We start from the raw sequence: 20,545 nt of genomic DNA on the forward strand, positions 1-20,545 counted from the left end.
AAATACACACGTTAATACACACGTTAACAACAAATACACACGTTAACAACAAATACACACGTTAATACACACGTTAACAACAAATACACACGTTAACAACAAATACACACGTTAACAACAAATACACACGTTAACAACAAATACACACGTTAACAACAAATACACACGTTAACAACAAAAACACACGTTAACAACAAATACACACGTTAACAACAAAAACACACAAATACACACATTAACAACAAATACACACGTTAATACACACGTTAACAACAAATACACACGTTAATACACACGTTAACAACAAATACACACGTTAACAACAAATACACACGTTAACAACAAATACACACGTTAACAACAAATACACACGTTAACAACAAACACACGTTAATACACACGTTAACAACAAATACACACGTTAACAACAAATACACACGTTAATACACACATTAACAACAAATACACACGTTAATACACACGTTAACAACAAATACACACGTTAACAACAAATACACATGTTAACAACAAATACACATGTTAACAACAAATACACACGTTACCAACAAATACACACATTAATACATACGTTAACAACAAATACACACGTTAATACACACGTTAACAACAAATACACACGTTAATACACACGTTAACAACAAATACACACGTTAATACACATGTTAACAACAAATACACACGTTAATACACACATTAACAACAAATACACACGTTAATACACACGTTAACAACAAATACACACGTTAACAACAAATACACATGTTAACAACAAATACACACGTTACCAACAAATACACACATTAATACACACGTTAACAACAAATAGACACGTTAATACACACGTTAACAACAAATACACACGTTAACAACAAATACACGTTAACAACAAATACACACGTTAACAACAAATACACACGTTAACAACAAATACACACGTTAACAACAAATACACACGTTACCAACAAATACACACGTTACCAACAAATACACACGTTAACAACAAATACACACGTTAATACACACGTTAACAACAAATACACACGTTAATACACACGTTAACAACAAATACACACGTTAATACACACGTTAACAACAAATACACACGTTAATACACACGTTAATACACACGTTACCAACAAATACACACGTTAACAACAAATACACACGTTAACAACAAATATACACGTTAACAACAAATACACACGTTAATACACACGTTAACAACAAATACACACGTTAATACACACGTTAACAACAAATACACACGTTAACAACAAATACACACGTTAACAACAAATACACACGTTAACAACAAATACACACGTTAACAACAAATACACACGTTAACAACAAATACACACGTTAACAACAAATACACACGTTAACAACAAATACACACGTTAATACACACGTTAACAACAAATACACACGTTAACAACAAATACACACGTTAACAACAAATACACACGTTAACAACAAATACACACATTAACAACAAATACACACGTTAATACACACATTAATACACACGTTAACAACAAATACACACGTTAATACACACGTTAACAACAAATACACACGTTAATACACACGTTAACAACAAATACACACGTTAATACACACGTTAACAACAAATACACACGTTAATACACACGTTAATACACACGTTACCAACAAATACACACGTTAACAACAAATACACACGTTACCAACAAATACACACGTTACCAACAAATACACACGTTAACAACAAATACACACGTTAACAACAAATACACACGTTAACAACAAATACACACGTTAACAACAAATACACACAGGCCCGCTGCAGAGAGTGGTGTGGTAGGGTGTGGTAGGGTAGGGTGTAGTAGGGTGTGGTGTGGTAGGGTGTGGTGTGGTAGGGTGTGGTGTGGTAGGGTGTGGTGTGGTAGGGTGTGGTAGGGTGCGGTGTGGTAGGGTGTGGTGTGGTAGGGTGTGGTGTGGTAGGGTGTGGTAGGGTGTGGTAGGGTGTGGTGTGGTAGGGTGTGGGGGTAGGGTGTGGGGGTAGGATGTGGTAGGGTGTGTTTGGGGGTGTAGTGTGGTAGGGTGTGTTTGGGGGTGTGGTATATGGTGTGGTAGGGTGTGTGGTGTGGTAGGGTGTGTGTGGGGTGTGGTGTGGTAGGGTGTGGGTAGGGTGTAGTGTGGTAGGGTGTGGTGTGGTAGGGTGTGGTAGGGTGTGGTGTGGTAGGGTGTGGTGTGGTAGGGTGTGGTGTGGTAGTGTGTGGTGTAGTGTGGTGTGGTAGGGTGTGGTGTGGTAGGGTGTTGTAGGGTGTGGTAGGGTGTTGTAGGGGTGTGTGTGGTGTGGTAGGGTGTGTAGGGTGTGGTAGTGTGTGGTAGGGTGTGGTAGTGTGTGGTAGGGTGTGGTAGTGTGTGTGGTGTGGTAGTGTGTGTGGTGTGGTAGGGTGTGTGGTGTGGTAGTGTGTGTGGTGTGGTAGGGTGTTGTAGGGTGTGGTAGGGTGTGGTAGGGTGTGGTAGTGTGTGTGGTGTGTGTGGTAGTGTGTGTGGTGTGGTAGGGTGTGGAAGTGTGTGGTAGGGTGTGTAGTGTGTGTGGTGTGGTAGTGTGTGTGGTGTGGTAGGGTGTTGTAGGGTGTGGTAGTGTGTGGTAGGGTGTGGTAGGGTGTGGTAGTGTGTGTGGTGTGGTAGGGTGTGTAGGGTGTGGTAGGGTGTGGTAGGGTGTGGTAGTGTGTGTGGTGTGGTAGGGTGTGGTAGTGTGTGGTAGGGTGTGGTAGGGTGTGTAGGGTGTGGTAGGGTGTGGTAGTGTGTGGTAGTGTGTGGTGTGGTAGGGTGTGGTAGGGTGTGGTAGTGTGTGGTAGGGTGTGGTAGGGTCTCACCTCCATGAAGTCTTTCCTCTGGTTAGAGGAGAGCAGAGATGAAGGAAGAGACTGACCAGACATCTGATCCCAGTTCTAAAAGGAGAGAGACAGGGGGAAAGATGGGGGGGGAGAGATGGGGAGTGAGAGAGAGATGGGGAGGGAGAGAGAGAGATGGGGAGGGAGGGAGAGAGATGGGGAGGAGATGGGGAGAGAGAGATGGGGAGGGAGAGAGAGAGATGGGGAGGAGATGGGGAGAGAGAGATGGGGAGGAGATGGGGAGGGAGAGAGAGAGATGGGGAGGGAGAGAGAGAGATGGGGAGGGAGAGAGAGAGATGGGGAGGGAGAGAGAGAGATGGGGAGGGAGAGAGAGAGATGGGGAGGGAGAGAGAGAGATGGGGAGGGAGAGAGAGAGATGGGGAGGGAGAGAGAGAGATGGGGAGGGAGAGAGAGAGATGGGGAGGGAGAGAGAGATGGGGAGGAGAGAGATGGGGAGGGAGAGAGAGATGGGGAGGGAGAGAGAGATGGGGAGGGAGAGAGAGATGGGGAGGGGAGAGAGATGGGGAGGGAGGAGAGATGGGGAGGGGAGAGAGAGATGGGGAGGGAGAGAGAGAGATGGGGAGGGGGAGAGAGATGGGGAGGGAGAGAGATGGGGAGGGGAGAGAGAGAGATGGGGAGGGAGAGAGAGAGATGGGGAGGGAGAGAGAGAGATGGGGAGGGGAGAGAGAGATGGGGAGGGAGAGAGAGAGATGGGGAGGGAGAGAGAGATGGGGAGGGGGAGAGAGATGGGGAGGGAGAGAGAGATGGGGGGGGAGAGAGAGATGGGGAGGGAGAGAGAGATGGGGAGGGAGAGAGAGATGGGGAGGGAGAGAGAGATGGGGAGGGAGAGAGATGGGGAGGGAGAGAGATGGGGAGGGAGAGAGAGATGGGGAGGAGAGAGAGATGGGGAGGGAGAGAGAGATGGGGAGGGGAGAGAGATGGGGAGGGAGAGAGATGGGGAGGGAGAGAGAGATGGGGAGGGAGAGAGAGATGGGGAGGGAGAGAGAGAGATGGGGAGGGGAGAGGGAGAGAGAGATGGGGAGGGAGAGAGAGATGGGGAGGGAGAGAGATGGGGAGGGAGGGAGATGGGGAGAGAGAGAGATGGGGAGGGAGAGAGAGATGGGGAGGGAGAGAGAGATGGGGAGGGAGAGAGATGGGGAGAGAGAGATGGGGAGGGAGAGAGAGAGATGGGGAGAGAGAGAGATGGGGAGGGAGAGAGAGATGGGGAGGGAGAGAGAGATGGGGGAGGGAGAGAGAGATGGGGAGGGAGAGAGAGATGGGGAGATGGGGGGAGAGAGAGAGATGGGGAGGGAGAGAGAGATGGGGAGGGAGAGAGAGAGAGAGAGATGGGGAGGAGAGAGAGAGATGGGGAGGGAGAGAGAGATGGGGAGGGAGAGAGAGATGGGGAGAGAGAGAGAGAGATGGGGAGGGAGAGAGAGATGGGGAGGGAGAGAGAGATGGGGAGGGAGAGAGAGATGGGGAGGGAGAGAGATGGGGAGGGAGAGAGAGAGATGGGAAGGAGAGAGATGGGGGGAGAGAGAGATGGGGAGGGAGAGAGAGATGGGGAGGGAGAGAGAGATGGGGAGGGAGAGAGAGATGGGGAGGGAGAGAGAGATGGGGAGGGAGAGAGAGATGGGGAGGGAGAGAGAGATGGGGAGAGAGAGATAAAACCAGTTAACTCTGACCCCTGACCCCTACCTTCTTGTCGTGTAGTTTCTCTGCCAGGGTTGGTCTCCTCCGGGTGATAAAACCAGTTGACCTCTGACCCCTACCTTCTTGTTGTGTAGTTTCTTGCCAGGGTTGGTCTCCTCCGGGTGATAAAACCAGTTGACTCTGACCACCATGTTGGATCCCCAGCTCTCCCACATGCTCTGAATCTTCCCTATGAAGGGCAGGTTGGGTCGGCCGGCTGAAAGGAACACGGCGCAGTCCCCGATGCCAATCATCTCTCTCCCCCGCACGATGGCCTTGTAGAACAGCTTCTTAGCCTTCCCTTTCATACCACGCCTCTGGACACAGACAGGCAGAAAGACAGTCAGACAGGCAGGCAGGCAGACAGACAGACAGACAGACAGAAAGTCAGAAAGGCAGACAGAAAGTCAGAAAGACAGACAGAAAGTCAGAAAGACAGACAGGCAAGAAAGACACAGACAGACAGAGAGACAGACAGACAGACAGACAGAGGGTATGCAAGGAGAAATTTCTCTGGCTAATCTTCTGGAACCCAGCCCCCCTCAAAAAAAAAACAGACTCAAGTGTCATCGAGAGCTTCAAAATATTCCAAGCGTCTCCCTCTCACCTGTGTGGGATTACCGAACCACTTCCAGAGCTGTCTGGCAGGCAGGAAGGCAGAGATCTTAGGTCTGTTCTCTACACTCGGTAATCGCTGTCTCTTAGCCAGCTCCTTGGTGGTGGGGAGGTGGGCCCCTCCCTGCGCCGTGGCCTGCCCACCGACCCCACACCTCCCTGGGACTTCTGCCGGGCTGGACGACCCCGGGGCCTGGCTGGCTGGGAGGACGGAGAGATAGACGGGGGAGGAGAGGAGGGAGATTGATCTTCTCCTAATACTTCCTCCTCTTCCTCTTCCGTCTTTTTCAACTTCTTAATTTCTTCCTCTTCCTCCTTCTCTTCCTCCACCTCTACCTCCTCCTGTGGGGTAGTTGGAGGGGGGGAGACGGGGAGAGGTGCAGGGGGAGCGGGGGCGGTCTCCTCGTCAGAACTACAAGAGGACTCCTCGTCAGTGGAGGAGGAAGAGGAAGAGGAGGTGCTAGAGGAGGATGAGGAGGAGGAGGCTGGGGAGGAGGGGTGGGAGCAGCTGGAGCTACACTTTGTTTTCTTCCTCGTCTCCTCCTCTTCCTCAGATCCTGAACTACTGCTGCCGTGAGACCCCCCTGTCTCCTCCCCTCTCTTCTCTTCCCCTTGTTTCGTTCTCTCCTCTCTCTTTGGTTCTCTGTCCCCCCCTCCACCCCGGTCTCTTTCTCTGCCCAGAGAAGGCGTTCTGTAGGCGGGTTCTCTCCCCAGCAGCCCCGCCTCGCTCTCCGGAGCCCTCCCCTTGACCCTCGCAGGCTTCTGGCTGGCTGCGGCCATGGAGAGGGGTGTGGGTTCTTGCCGTAAGCCTCTGGCCTCCATCAGCCCTGCCTCGCTCTCCGGAGCCCTCCCCTTTACCCTCTTCGGCTTCTGGCTGGCTGCGGCCGTGGAGAGAGGTGTGTGTTCTTGCCGTAAGCCCTTGGCCTCCAGCAGCCCTGCCTCGCTCTCCGGAGCCCTCCCCTTTACCCTCGCCGGCTTCTGGCTGGCTGCAGCCGTGGAGAGGGGTGTGGGTTCTTGCCGTAAGCCTCTGGCCTCCAGCAGCATCAGAGCCTTGGTCTTCTTGGTCTTGGGTGAGGTCACGCCCTCGTGGTCCAGCTTTACTAGGGGTTCCTCTAGGAGGGCCTTACGCCCATGTCGCACCCCGCCCTGCCCTCCCACCCCGCCCTCCCCCGGGACATGCCTGGGTCTGGAGATACCAGGAATAAAGGTGCTAGGGTCCGGTCTGGATCTGACAGCAGAGAGGTCTGAGCTGGGTCTGGGTTTAGAGGTACTGGAGCTGGGCCCAGGGCTGGTTCTGGGTTTAGAGGTACTGGAGCTGGGCCCGGGGCTGGGTTTAGAGGTACTAGAGCTGGACCCAGGGCTGGTTCTGGGTTTAGAGGTACTGGAGCTGGGCCCAGGGCTGGTTCTGGGTTTAGAGGTGCTGGAGCTGGGCCCAGGGCTGGTTCTAGGTTTGGAGGTACTGGAGCTGGACCCAGCGCTGGCTCTGGGCCTGGTAGAAGGATCCAGGGTGGGCCTGGGTTTGTTATGGTTCTGTTTGGGTCTGGAGATTGCTTTGGGAGCGGTTCTGGGTTTGTTGTGATCAGGATTAAAGTTAGCTGCAGGCCCAGGGAGTTCTGCTGTAGAGTTAGGTCTAGGTTTGGATTTTGGTACGGAGGTAAGGTTAGTTTTAGGGTTAGGTAGAAGAGGCTTGGGTCTGATGATAGGGGAAGTAGAGTTGGGTTTAAGTAGTGGAGGGGAGAGTTTAGACTTAGGGTTGGTTTTAGGGTTAGGTTGGGTGCTGACGTTACAAGAGGTGAGGTTGGGTTGGCTGTACAGGTCCACCCTTAGAATCTTCCCGTAAGGGGCTGGGTGGTAGAGGGAGGGGGGCTTGGGAGAGGCTGGGCTGGGTCTCATAGGGTTCTGGCTGCGTGGGGGCAGGGGGCTTGGAGGGTCGGCCTGGTCCCGGCCTGGGGGCAGACAGGGGTCTTTCCTGAGCAGGCCTCTGGGAGGAGGAGGGCCTGTCCTGGGCTGGTCTGGTGGGGAGCTGAGGTCTGTCTGGAGCCTGGCTGGGTCCCGGGGGGCATCGTCTCCCGGGGTCTGGGCTCACTGGGGGCTCTAGAGGGAAGGAAAGGCAGGAGTTAACAAATGACTGACTTGAGTTTACAGACCTAACAGGAATAACAGGAATCACAGACCTAACAGGAATAACAGACCTAACAGGAATAACAGACCTAACAGGAATAACAGAAATAACAGACCTAACAGGAATAACAGAATTCACAGACCTAACAGGAATAACAGAATTCACAGACCTAACAGGAATAACAGACCTAACAGGAATAACAGAATTCACAGACCTAACAGGAATAACAGACCTAACAGGAATAACAGACCTAACAGGAATAACATAATCCACAGACCTAACAGGAATAACATAATCCACAGACCTAACAGGAATAACATAATCCACAGACCTAACAGGAATAAAAATCAACAGACCTAACAGGAATAACATAATCCACAGACCTAACAGGAATAACATAATCCACAGACCTAACAGGAATAACAGACCTAACAGGAATAACATAATCCACAGACCTAACAGGAATAACATAATCCACAGACCTAACAGGAATAACATAATCCACAGACCTAACAGGAATTACAGACCTAACAGGGATAACATAATTCACACACCTAACAGGAATAACATAATCCACAGATCTAACAGGAATAACAGACCTAACAGGAATAACATAATCCACAGACCTAACAGGGATAACATAATCCACAGACCTAACAGGAATAACAGACCTAACAGGGATAACATAATTCACAAACCTAACAGGAATAACATAATCCACAGATCTAACGGGAATAACAGACCTAGCAGGAATAACATAATTCACAGACCTAACAGAAATAACATAATCCACAGACCTAACGGGAATAACATAATCCACAGACCTAACAGGAATAACATAATTCACAGACCTAACAGGGTTAACATAATCCACAGACCTAACAGGAATAACATAATCCACAGACCTAACGGGAATAACATAATCCACAGACCTAACAGGAATAACATAATCCACAGAGCTAACAGGAATAACAGACCTAACAGGGATAACAATCCACAGACCTAACAGGAATAACATAATCCACAGACCTAACAGGAATAAAAACCACAGACCTAACAGGAATAAAAATACACAGACCTAACAGGAATAACAAATCCACAGACCTAACAGGAATAACATAATCCACAGACCTAACAGAATAACATAAATAACATAATCCACAGACCTAACAGGGTTAACAGACCTAACAGGGTTAACATAATCCACAGACCTAACAGGAATAACATAATCCACAGACCTAACAGGAATAACATAATCCACAGACCTAACAGGAATAACATAATCCACAGACCTAACAGGAATAACATAATCCACAGACCTAACAGGAATAACAGACCTAACAGGGATAACAATCCACAGACCTAACAGGAATAACATAATCCACAGACCTAATAGGAATAAAAATCCACAGACCTAACAGGAATAACATAATACACAGACCTAACAGGAATAAAAATCCACAGACCTAACAGGAGTAACATAATCCACAGACCTAACAGGAATAACATAATCCACAGACCTAACAGGGTTAACAGACCTAACAGGGTTAACATAATCCACAGACCTAACAGGAATAACATAATCCACAGACTTAACAGGAATAACAGAATTCACAGACCTAACAGGAATAACAGACCTAACAGGAATAACATAATCCACAGACCTAACAGGGTTAACATAATCCACAGATCTAACAGGAATAACATAATCCACAGACCTAACAGGGTTAACATAATCCACAGACCTAACAGGAATAACATAATCCACAGACCTAACAGGAATAACATAATCCACAGAGCTAACAGGAATAACAGACCTAACAGGGATAACAATCCACAGACCTAACAGGAATAACATAATCCACAGACCTAACAGGAATAAAAATCCACAGACCTAACAGGAATAACATAATCCACAGAGCTAACAGGAATAACAGACCTAACAGGGATAACAATCCACAGACCTAACAGGAATAACATAATCCACAGACCTAACAGGAATAAAAATCCACAGACCTAACAGGAATAACATAATACACAGACCTAACAGGAATAAAAATCCACAGACCTAACAGGGTTAACATAATCCACAGACCTAACAGGGTTAACAGACCTAACAGGGTTAACATAATCCACAGACCTAACAGGGTTAACAGACCTAACAGGAATAACAGAATCCACAGATAACAGGAATCCACAGACCTAACAGGAATAACAGGAATAATCCACAGACCTAACAGGAATAACATAATCCACAGACCTAACAGGAATAAAAATCCACAGACCTAACAGGAATAAAAATCCACAGACCTAACAGGAATAACATAATACACAGACCTAACAGGAATAAAAATCCACAGACCTAACAGGAATAACATAATCCACAGACCTAACAGGAATAACATAATCCACAGACCTAACAGGGTTAACAGACCTAACAGGGTTAACATAATCCACAGACCTAACAGGAATAACATAATCCACAGACCTAACAGGAATAACATAATCCACAGACCTAACAGGAATAAAAATCCACAGACCTAACAGGGATAACATAATCCACAGACCTAACAGGGTTAACAGACCTAACAGGGTTAACATAATCCACAGACCTAACAGGGTTAACAGACCTAACAGGAATAACAGAATCCACAGACCTAACAGGAATAACATAATCCACAGACCTAACAGGAATAACATAATCCACAGACCTAACAGGAATAAAAATCCACAGACCTAACAGGAATAACAAAATCCACAGACCTAACAGAAATAACATAATCCACAGATCTAACGGGAATAACATAATCCACAGACCTAACAGGAATAACATAATTCACAGACCTAACAGGGTTAACAGACCTAACAGGGTTAACATAATCCACAGACCTAACAGGAATAACATAATCCACAGACCTAACAGGAATAACATAATCCACAGACCTAACAGGAATAACATAATCCACAGACCTAACAGGGTTAACAGACCTAACAGGGTTAACATAATCCACAGACCTAACAGGAATAACATAATTCACAGACCTAACAGGAATAACATAATCCACAGACCTAACAGGAATAACAGACCTAACAGGAATAACATAATTCACAAACCTAACAGGAATAACATAATCCACAGATCTAACGGGAATAACAGACCTAACAGGAATAACATAATCCACAGACCTAACAGGAATAACATAATCCACAGATCTAACGGGAATAACAGACCTAGCAGGAATAACATAATCCACAGACCTAACAGGAATAACATAATTCACAGACCTAACAGGGTTAACATAATCCACAGACCTAACAGGAATAACATAATCCACAGACCTAACAGGAATAACAGACCCAACAGGGATAACAGACCCAACAGGGATAACAGACCCAACAGGAATAACAGACCCAACAGGAATAACAGACCCAACAGGGATAACAGACCCAACAGGGATAACAGACCCAACAGGGATAACAGACCCAACAGGGATAACAGACCCAACAGGAATAACAGACCCAACAGGAATAACAGACCTAACAGGAATAACAGGTCTCCGATTGGCTCACCAGGTTTGGGTTTGGGTTTCTTGGCCGGTCTCCCTCTGCCCTTGGGGGCGGAGTCCCCTGTTTTAGGCCTCGTCTCACTGGTGTCCTTGCTGCACTTCCTGACACGCCTCCTGGAGCAGCTGGCCACTAGCAGCGCGGGGGAGGGCTCAGCACCTACAGGGGGGCAGGTTTAACATCAGAATCATCAGACAGACTGAACAACCTGACTGGGAAAGAATACAAGAGTGTGTGTGTGTCCTTGTGTGTGTCCTTGTGTGTGTGTCCTTGTGTCCTTGTGTGTGTGTCCTTGTGTCCTTGTGTGTGTGTCCTTGTGTCCTTGTGTGTGTCCTTGTGTGTGTGTGTGTGTCCTTGTGTGTGTGTGTCCTGTGTGGGAGTGTGTGTGTCCTTGTGTGTGTGTGTGTGTCCTTGTGTGTGGGAGTGTGTGTGTCCTGTGTGTGTGTGTGTGTCCTTGTGTGTGTCCTTGTGTGTGTCCTTGTGGGAGTGTGTGTGTCCTTGTGGGAGTGTGTGTGTCCTTGTGTGTGCGTGTGAGTCCTTGTGTGAGTGTCTGTCCTTGTGTGAGTGTCTGTCCTTGTGTGAGTGTCTGTCCTTGTGTGAGTGTCTGTCCTTGTGTGAGTGTCTGTCCTTGTGTCAGTGTCTGTCCTTGTGTGAGTGTCTGTCCTTGTGTGAGTGTCTGTCCTTGTGTGAGTGTCTGTCCTTGTGTGAGTGTCTGTCCTTGTGTGAGTAATCTGTCTTGTGTCCTTGTGTGTGTGAGTGTGTCCTTGTGTGAGTGTCTGTCCTTGTGTCCTTGTGTGGGAGATGTGGGGGGGCTGTGTCCTTACACTGTATCTTGTAGTCAGGGGGCAGCAGTCTGATGTGGGAGAGGGGCTGTGTCCTTACACTGTATCTTGTAGTCAGGGGGCAGCAGTCTGATGTGGGAGAGGGGGCTGTGTCCTTACACTGTATCTTGTACTCAGGGGGCAGCAGTCTGATGTGGGAGAGGGGCTGTATCCTTACACTGTATCTTGTACTCAGGGGGCAGCAGTCTGATGTGGGAGAGGGGCTGTGTCCTTACACTGTATCTTGTAGTCTGGGGGCAGCAGTCTGATGTGGGAGAGGGGCTGTGTCCTTACACTGTATCTGGTAGTCAGGGGCAGCAGTCTGATGTGGGAGAGGGGCTGTGTCCTTACACTGTATCTTGTACTCAGGGGGCAGCAGTCTGATGTGGGAGAGGGGGCTGTATCTTGTAGTCAGGGGGCAGCAGTCTGATGTGGGAGAGGGCTGTATCTTGTAGTCAGGGGCAGCAGTCTGATGTGGGAGAGGGGCTGTATCTTGTAGTCAGGGGGCAGCAGTCTGATGTGGGAGAGGGGGCTGTATCTTGTAGTCAGGGGGCAGCAGTCTGATGTGGGAGAGGGGCTGTGTCTTGTAGTCAGGGGGCAGCAGTCTGATGTGGGAGAGGGGCTGTGTCTTGTAGTCAGGGGGCAGCAGTCTGATGTGGGAGAGGGGGCTGTATCTTGTACTCAGGGGCAGCAGTCTGATGTGGGAGAGGGGGCTGTGTCCTTACACTGTATCTTGTAGTCAGGGGGCAGCAGTCTGATGTGGGAGAGGGGGGGCTGTATCTTGTAGTCAGGGGGCAGCAGTCTGATGTGGGAGAGGGGCTGTATCTTGTAGTCAGGGGGTCAGAGGGCAGCAGTCTGATGTGGGAGAGGGGCTGTGTCCTTACACTGTATCTTGTAGTCAGGGGGCAGCAGTCTGATGTGGGAGAGGGGCTGTGTCCTTACACTGTATCTTGTAGTCAGGGGGCAGCAGTCTGATGTGGGAGAGGGGCTGTGTCCTTACACTGTGTCTTGTAGTCAGGGGGCAGCAGTCTGATGTGGGAGAGGGGCTGTGTCTGTAGTCAGTATCAGGGGCAGCAGTCTGATGTGGGAGAGGGGGCTGTGTCTTGTAGTCAGGGGCAGCAGTCTGATGTGGGAGAGGGGCTGTGTCCTTACACTGTATCTTGTAGTCAGTGGGCAGCAGTCTGATGTGGGAGAGGGGTTGGTCAGGGTCAGGGGCAGCAGTCTGATGTGGGAGAGGGGGCTGTGTCCTTACACTGTATCTTGTAGTCAGGGGCAGCAGTCTGATGTGGGAGAGGGGCTGTGTCCTTACACTGTATCTTGTAGTCAGGGGCAGCAGTCTGATGTGGGAGAGGGGCTGTATCTTGTAGTCAGGGGGCAGCAGTCTGATGTGGGAGAGGTGCTGTGTCCTTACACTGTATATTGTAGTCAGGGGCAGCAGTCTGATGTGGGAGAGGTGCTGTGTCCTTACACTGTATATTGTAGTCAGGGGCAGCAGTCTGATGTGGGAGAGGGGCTGTGTCATACACTGTATCTTGTAGTCAGGGGTCAGGGGCAGCAGTCTGATGTGGGAGAGGGGCTGTGTCCTTACACTGTATCTTGTAGTCAGTGGGCAGCAGTCTGATGTGGGAGAGGGGTTGTATCTTGTAGTCAGGGGTCAGGGGCAGCAGTCTGATGTGGGAGAGGGGCTGTGTCCTTACACTGTATCTTGTAGTCAGGGGGCAGCAGTCTGATGTGGAGAGGGGCTGTGTCCTTACACTGTGTCTTGTAGTCAGGGGGCAGCAGTCTGATGTGGGAGAGGGGCTGTATCTTGTAGTCAGGGGGCAGCAGTCTGATGTGGGAGAGGGGCTGTGTCCTTACACTGTATCTTGTAGTCAGGGGGCAGCAGTCTGATGTGGAGAGGGGGATGCGACCCGTGTCACCGTCATCAAACTCCACCGTGATGAGGTCATCACTGTCATCACCGTCTGAACTTCCTGTACAGACAGGAAGGGGTTAAAGTAACAGGTCACCTAGATTCAAACGTGCCCTTGAAAGTAGCTAGATAGATGTCAATACACACCAAGTATTAGTTCAGTAAGGAACAGGTCATCTAGATTGTAGCTAGGTAGACGTCAATACACACCAAGTATTAGTTCAGTAAGGAACAGGTCACCTAGATTGAAATGACTAGATGTGTCCAAACTATTGGCTGGTGATGAGACTATAAAACACTTTCTCAAATGGGATGTTGTCTTCTCCAATTTTATTTATCGGCTTTTCTAGTTTTTATTGGCCAAAAGCCAGCTATTACCGGCTAATGGAAACCCTGGCCTGTGTGTTACCGTTGACTACGGTGCCGGGGTAGAGACAGTGGTACTGTGCGTTACCGTTGACTACGGTGCCGGGGTAGAGACAGTGGTACTGTGGGTTACCGTTGACTACGGTGCCGGGGTAGAGGCAGTGGTACTGTGCGTTACCGTTGACTACGGTGCCGGGGTAGAGGCAGTGGTACTGTGCGTTACTGTTGACTACGGTGCTGGGGTAGAGACAGTGGTACTGTGCGTTACCGTTGACTACGGTGCCGGGGTAGAGACAGTGGTACTGTGCGTTACCGTTGACTACGGTGCCGGGGTAGAGACAGTGGTACTGTGCGTTACCGTTGACTACGGTGCCGGGGTAGAGGCAGTGGTACTGTGTGTTACCGTTGACTACGGTGCCGGGGTAGAGACAGTGGTACTGTGCGTTACTGTTGACTACGGTGCCGGGGTAGAGACAGTGGTACTGTGCGTTACCGTTGACTACGGTGCCGGGGTAGAGACAGTGGTACTGTGCGTTACCGTTGACTACGGTGCCGGGGTAGAGACAGTGGTACTGTGTGTTACCGTTGACTACGGTGCCGGGGTAGAGACAGTGGTACTGTGCGTTACCGTTGACTACGGTGCCGGGGTAGAGACAGTGGTACTGTGCGTTACCGTTGACTACGGTGCCGGGGTAGAGACAGTGGTACTGTGCGTTACCGTTGACTACGGTGCCGGGGTAGAGACAGTGGTACTGTGCGTTACCGTTGACTACGGTGCCGGGGTAGAGACAGTGGTACTGCTGGCTCCAGTATGCAGCAACACGACAGCCTTCAGGAAGATACCAGACTGACGGAGGCATCACATCTACAATCTGGAATAACACACAGAATAACACACATTAACACACACTGACGAGGACATCACATCTACAATCTGGAATAACACACATTAACACACATTAACACACACTAACACACATTAACACACATTAACACACACACACTGACGAGGGCATCACATCTACAATCTGGAATAACACACAGAATAACACACATTAACACACACTGACGAGGACATCACATCTACAATCTGGAATAACACACATTAACACACAGAATAACACACATTAACACACATTAACACACATTAACACACACACACTGACGAGGGCATCACATCTACAATCTGGAATAACTCACATTAACACACATTAACACACATTAACACACACTGACGAGGACATCACATCTACAATCTGGAATAACACACATTAACACACATTAACACACATTAACACACTGACGAGGACATCACATCTACAATCTGGAATAACACACATTAACACACAGAATAACACACATTAACACACACTGACGAGGGCATCCCATCCACAATCTAGAATAACACACACACACTGTAATAAAAACACAACACACACACACACAGACGAGGGCATCACATCCACGGCCTGTAACAAAAACCCAAAGAACACAAACGGAATGAGATGTACTCACAGCCTCCTGCAGGAGTTGTTCTAGACAGTAGATATGAGGTCTGTTCCCTCTCTCCCCCTCCACCACCACACTGTAACTACAGAACAGAGGTCAGGGGTCAGGAGTTGTTCTAGACAGTAGATATGAGGTCTGTTCCTTCTCTCCCCCTCCACCACCACACCACAGAACAGAGGTCAGGGGTCAACTAGACAGAGGTCTGTTCCTTCTCTCCCCTCCACCAGACGCTGTACAGAACAGAGGTCAGGGGTCAGGAGTTGTTCTAGACAGTAGATATGAGGTCTGTTCCCTCTCTCCCCTTCCACCACCACGCTGTAACTACAGAACAGAGGTCAGGGGTCAGGAGTTGTTCTAGACAGTAGATATGAGGTCTGTTCCCTCTCTCCACCACCACACTGTAACTACAGAACAGAGGTCAGGGGTCAGGAGTTGTTCTAGACAGTAGATATGAGGTCTGTTCCCTCTCTCCACCACCACACTGTAACTACAGAACAGAGGTCAGGGGTCAGGAGTTGTTCTAGACAGTAGATATGAGGTCTGTTCCCTCTCTCCCCCTCCACCACCACACTGTAACTACAGAACAGAGGTCAGGGGTCAGGAGTTGTTCTAGACAGTAGATATGAGGTCTGTTCCCTCTCTCCCCCTCCACCACCACACTTCAACAGTATTTAACATGAGATCCTCTCTCATCTTTACAGGAATGTGGTTCTGAATATAAACAGCAACACCTCCACCATTGGCATTCCTGTGTTTTTTCTGTACATGTTATAACCATGTATTGCTACGACTGTATCATCAAAGATATTATCTAAGTGAGTTTCAGAGTTAGTCAGAATATTAATGTTATCTGTTACTAGCAAGTTATTGACCTCATGAACCTTGTTACTTCAGCGACATATGTTAACGTGGGCTATTTAAAAAAAAAAACTTTTCTGTGATGCTTGATTGATGATTTTCATTGCTTTACTGAGAGGTTCAGCAGAAGTAGACATGTTCATGTTGTTTATGTTAGTGCAGGGTGAGCTGCACACAGTGGACTTCCTACTAGGGCACACCTAAGTATCAGTGCTAACAGTATCACTCTGGCACAAAGGCACATGGATTACTGTATACAATAGCAGTAGGATCAACAGAGGCATTCAGGGCAGTTTATCGGGACATAAATGAGGTAACTTACATCGTGTCTACCAATGCCCCCCCCCCGTGTGGTGCGTAGTGTGTGTACTCACATGTCCGGGGAGTGTACCGTGTTGACGTGTCCAGCATACAGCAGCTGATCATCCATGGGGATCAGAACCCTCAGACCATCCTGAAGAGAGTCTTTATCTAACACACACTGGACCGGAGCTGGATCAATATAGCAATACACCAATCAATATACACCAATCAATATAAACCAATCAATATACACCAATCAATATACCAATCAATATACACCAATCAATATACACCAATCAATATACACCAATCAATATACCAATCAATATACACCAATCAATATACACCAATCAATATACACCAATCAATATACACCAATCAATATACACCAATCAATATACACCAATCAATATACCAATCAATATACACCAATCAATATACACCAATCAATATACCAATCAATATACACCAATCAATATAAACCAATCAATATACACCAATCAATATACACCAATCAATATACACCAATCAATATACACCAATCAATATACACCAATCAATATACACCAATCAATATAAACCAATCAATATACACCAATCAATATACACCAATCAATATACACCAATCAATATACACCAATCAATATACACCAATCAATATACACCAATCAATATACACCAATCAATATACACCAATCAATATAAACCAATCAATATACACCAATCAATATACACCAATCAATATACACCAATCAATATACACCAATCAATATATCAACGTATCAATATATACACTAACACAGTGCATTTATTACATTACAGCCTTATTCTAAAATGTATTAAATATATTTTTTTACCACATCAATCTACACACAATACCCCATAATGACATCACAATACCCCATAATGACATCACAATACCCCATAATGACATCACAATACCCCATAATGACCAAGCAAAAAACAGTTTTTATAAATAATATCACATTTACATAAGTATTCAGTCCCTTCACTCAGTACTTTGTTAAAGCACCTTTGGCAGCGATTACAGCCTCAAGTCTTCTTGGGTATGGTTCTACAAGCTTGGCACACCTGTATTTAGGGATTTTCTCCCATTCTTCTCTGCAGATCCTCTCAAGCTCTGTCAGGTTGGATTGGGAATTTCGCTGCACAGCTATTTTCAGGTCTCTTCTTTGAGCGGGTTCAAGTCCGGGCTCTGGCTGGGCCACTCAAGGACATTCAAACACTTGTCCAAAAAAAAGCCACTCCTGCGCAGTCTTGGCTGTGTGCTTAGAGTCGTTGTCCTGTTGGAAGGTGAATCTTCACCCCAGTCTGAGGTCCTGAGCGCTCTGGAGCACATTTTCATCAAAGATCTCTCTGTACTTTGCTCCATTCATCTTTCCTCGATCCTGACTAGTCTCCCAGTTCCACAGGTGGACTCCAATCAAGTTGCAGAAACATCTCAAGGATGATCAATGGAAACAGTAAAAACCTGAGCTCAATTGAGTCTCATAGCAAAGGGTCGGAATACTTATTATAAATAAATAATGAATAATTATGGAAACAACGTCACTTTATAAAAACATATTTTTTTAAACAAGAACAATTTAATGCATTTTAGAATAAGGATGAAACTAAACAAAATGTGAAAAAGTCAAAGGGTCTATACACTAAAGTATCAATATACTGTTTAAATATCAATATACACACCAATATCAATATTTTTCAGTATCAGTATACACACCAATATCAATATACACACCAATATCAGTATGACACCAATATCAGTATACACACCAATATCAGTATACACACCAATATCAATATACCACCAATATCAGTATACACACCAATATCGGGTATATACACCAATATCAATATACACACCAATATCAGTATACACACGGTGACCAATATCAGTATACACACCAATATCAGTATACACACCAATATCAGTATACACACCAATATCAGTATACACACCAATATCAGTATACACACCAATATATACACACCATCAATATACACACCAATATCAATATACACACCAATATCAGTATACACACCAATATCAGTATATACACCAATATCATATACACACCAATATCAATCAACACCAATATCAGTATACACACCAATATCAGTATACACACCAATATCAGTATACACACCAACAATACTGCTCACACCAACGTATACACAGTTCCAATAGGGTCCTCTCAGCCAGACTACACACCAATATCTCAGTATACTAACCAGACGACAGGGTCCTCTCATCACTGATATATACACACCAATATCTATATACCAGTCAACTAACCAACGACAGGGTCCTCTCAGCCACTGATATATACACACCAACGTCTCTACATAACCAGTCAACTAACCAGACGACAGGGTCCCTCAGCCAGACTGATATATACACACCAACGTATCTACATAACCAGTCAACTAACCAGACGACAGGGTCCTCTCAGCCAGACTGATATATACACACCAACGTATCTACATACCAGTCAACCACCAGACGACAGGGTCCCCAGCCAGACTGATATATACACACCAACGTATCTACATATACCAGTCAACTAACCAGACCCAGGGTCCTCTCAGCCAGACTGATATATACACACCAACGTATCTACATAACCAGTCAACTAACCAGACGACAGCATTCTCAGCCATACTGATATCTCCTCCAGCCAACTAACCATATACACACCAATCGCCATGGATATCACATAACCAGTCAACTAACCAGACGACAGGGTCCTCTCAGCCAGACTGATATATACACACCAACGTATCTACATAACCAGTCAACTAACCAGACGACAGGGTCCTCTCAGCCAGACTGATATATACACACCAACGTATCTCATAACCAGTCAACTAACCAGACGACAGGGTCCTCTCAGCCAGACATTATATACACACCAACGTATCTACATAACCAGTCAACTAACCATCAGGGTCCTCTCAGCCAGACTGATATATACCACCAACGTATCTACATAACCAGTCAACTAACCAGACGACAGGGTCCTCTCAGCCAGACTGATATCTCAACGTATCTACCAGTCAACTAACCATCCGACAGGGTCCTCTCAGCCAGACTGACCAACGTATCTACATAACCAGTCAATAACCAGACGACAGGGTCCTCTCAGCCAGACTGATATATACACACCAACGTATCTACATAACCATCAACTAATGAATAACGACAGGGTCCTCTCAGCCAGACTGATATATACACACCAACGTATCTACATAACCATTCAACTAACCAGAATACAGGGTCCTCTCAGCCAGACTGATATATACACACCAAATCTACATAACCAGTCAACTAACCAGACGACAGGGTCTATCAGCCAGACTGATATATACACACCAATATCTACATAACCAGTCAATAACCAGACAAGGGTCAGTATCAGCCAGATATATATACACACCAATACGTATCTACAATACCAGTCATACAACCAATATCAGGGTATACACAGCCAATATATATACACACCAACGTATCTACATATCAGTCATACTAACCAATATCAGGGTACACACCAGCAAGACTGCTATACACACCAACGTATCTACATAACCAGTCAACTAACCAGACGACAGGGTCCTCTCAGCCAGACTGATATATACACACCAACGTCTCTACATAACCAGTCAACTAACCAGACGACAGGGTCCTCTCAGCCAGACTGATATATACACACCAACGTATCTACATAACCAGTCAACTAACCAGACGACAGGGTCCTCTCAGCCAGACTGATATATACACACACAACGTATCTACATAACTGATATCTACATAACCAGTCAACTAACCAGACGACAGGGTCCTCTCAGC

At 46.9% G+C, this 20,545-nt stretch overlaps 1 protein-coding gene across 1 annotated transcript in view; it reads right to left on the reverse strand.

Moving 5' to 3' along the window:
* Positions 1–20,545, reverse strand: part of LOC112240027 (trinucleotide repeat-containing gene 18 protein-like) — an 89,673-nt gene that overhangs the window by 1,698 nt on the left and 67,430 nt on the right. Inside the window, 11 exon segments of the mRNA XM_042315228.1 lie at positions 2,892–2,966; positions 4,682–4,918; positions 5,209–5,333; positions 5,336–7,052; positions 7,054–7,310; positions 10,909–11,061; positions 11,785–11,838; positions 13,634–13,696; positions 14,765–14,873; positions 15,517–15,592; positions 16,743–16,860. Of these exon segments, the coding sequence (XP_042171162.1) occupies positions 2,892–2,966; positions 4,682–4,918; positions 5,209–5,333; positions 5,336–7,052; positions 7,054–7,310; positions 10,909–11,061; positions 11,785–11,838; positions 13,634–13,696; positions 14,765–14,873; positions 15,517–15,592; positions 16,743–16,860 (2,984 nt within the window).

This window comes from Oncorhynchus tshawytscha, unplaced genomic scaffold (assembly GCF_018296145.1).
Source record: "Oncorhynchus tshawytscha isolate Ot180627B unplaced genomic scaffold, Otsh_v2.0 Un_contig_1921_pilon_pilon, whole genome shotgun sequence".
NCBI classification, from domain to species: Eukaryota; Metazoa; Chordata; class Actinopteri; order Salmoniformes; family Salmonidae; genus Oncorhynchus; species Oncorhynchus tshawytscha.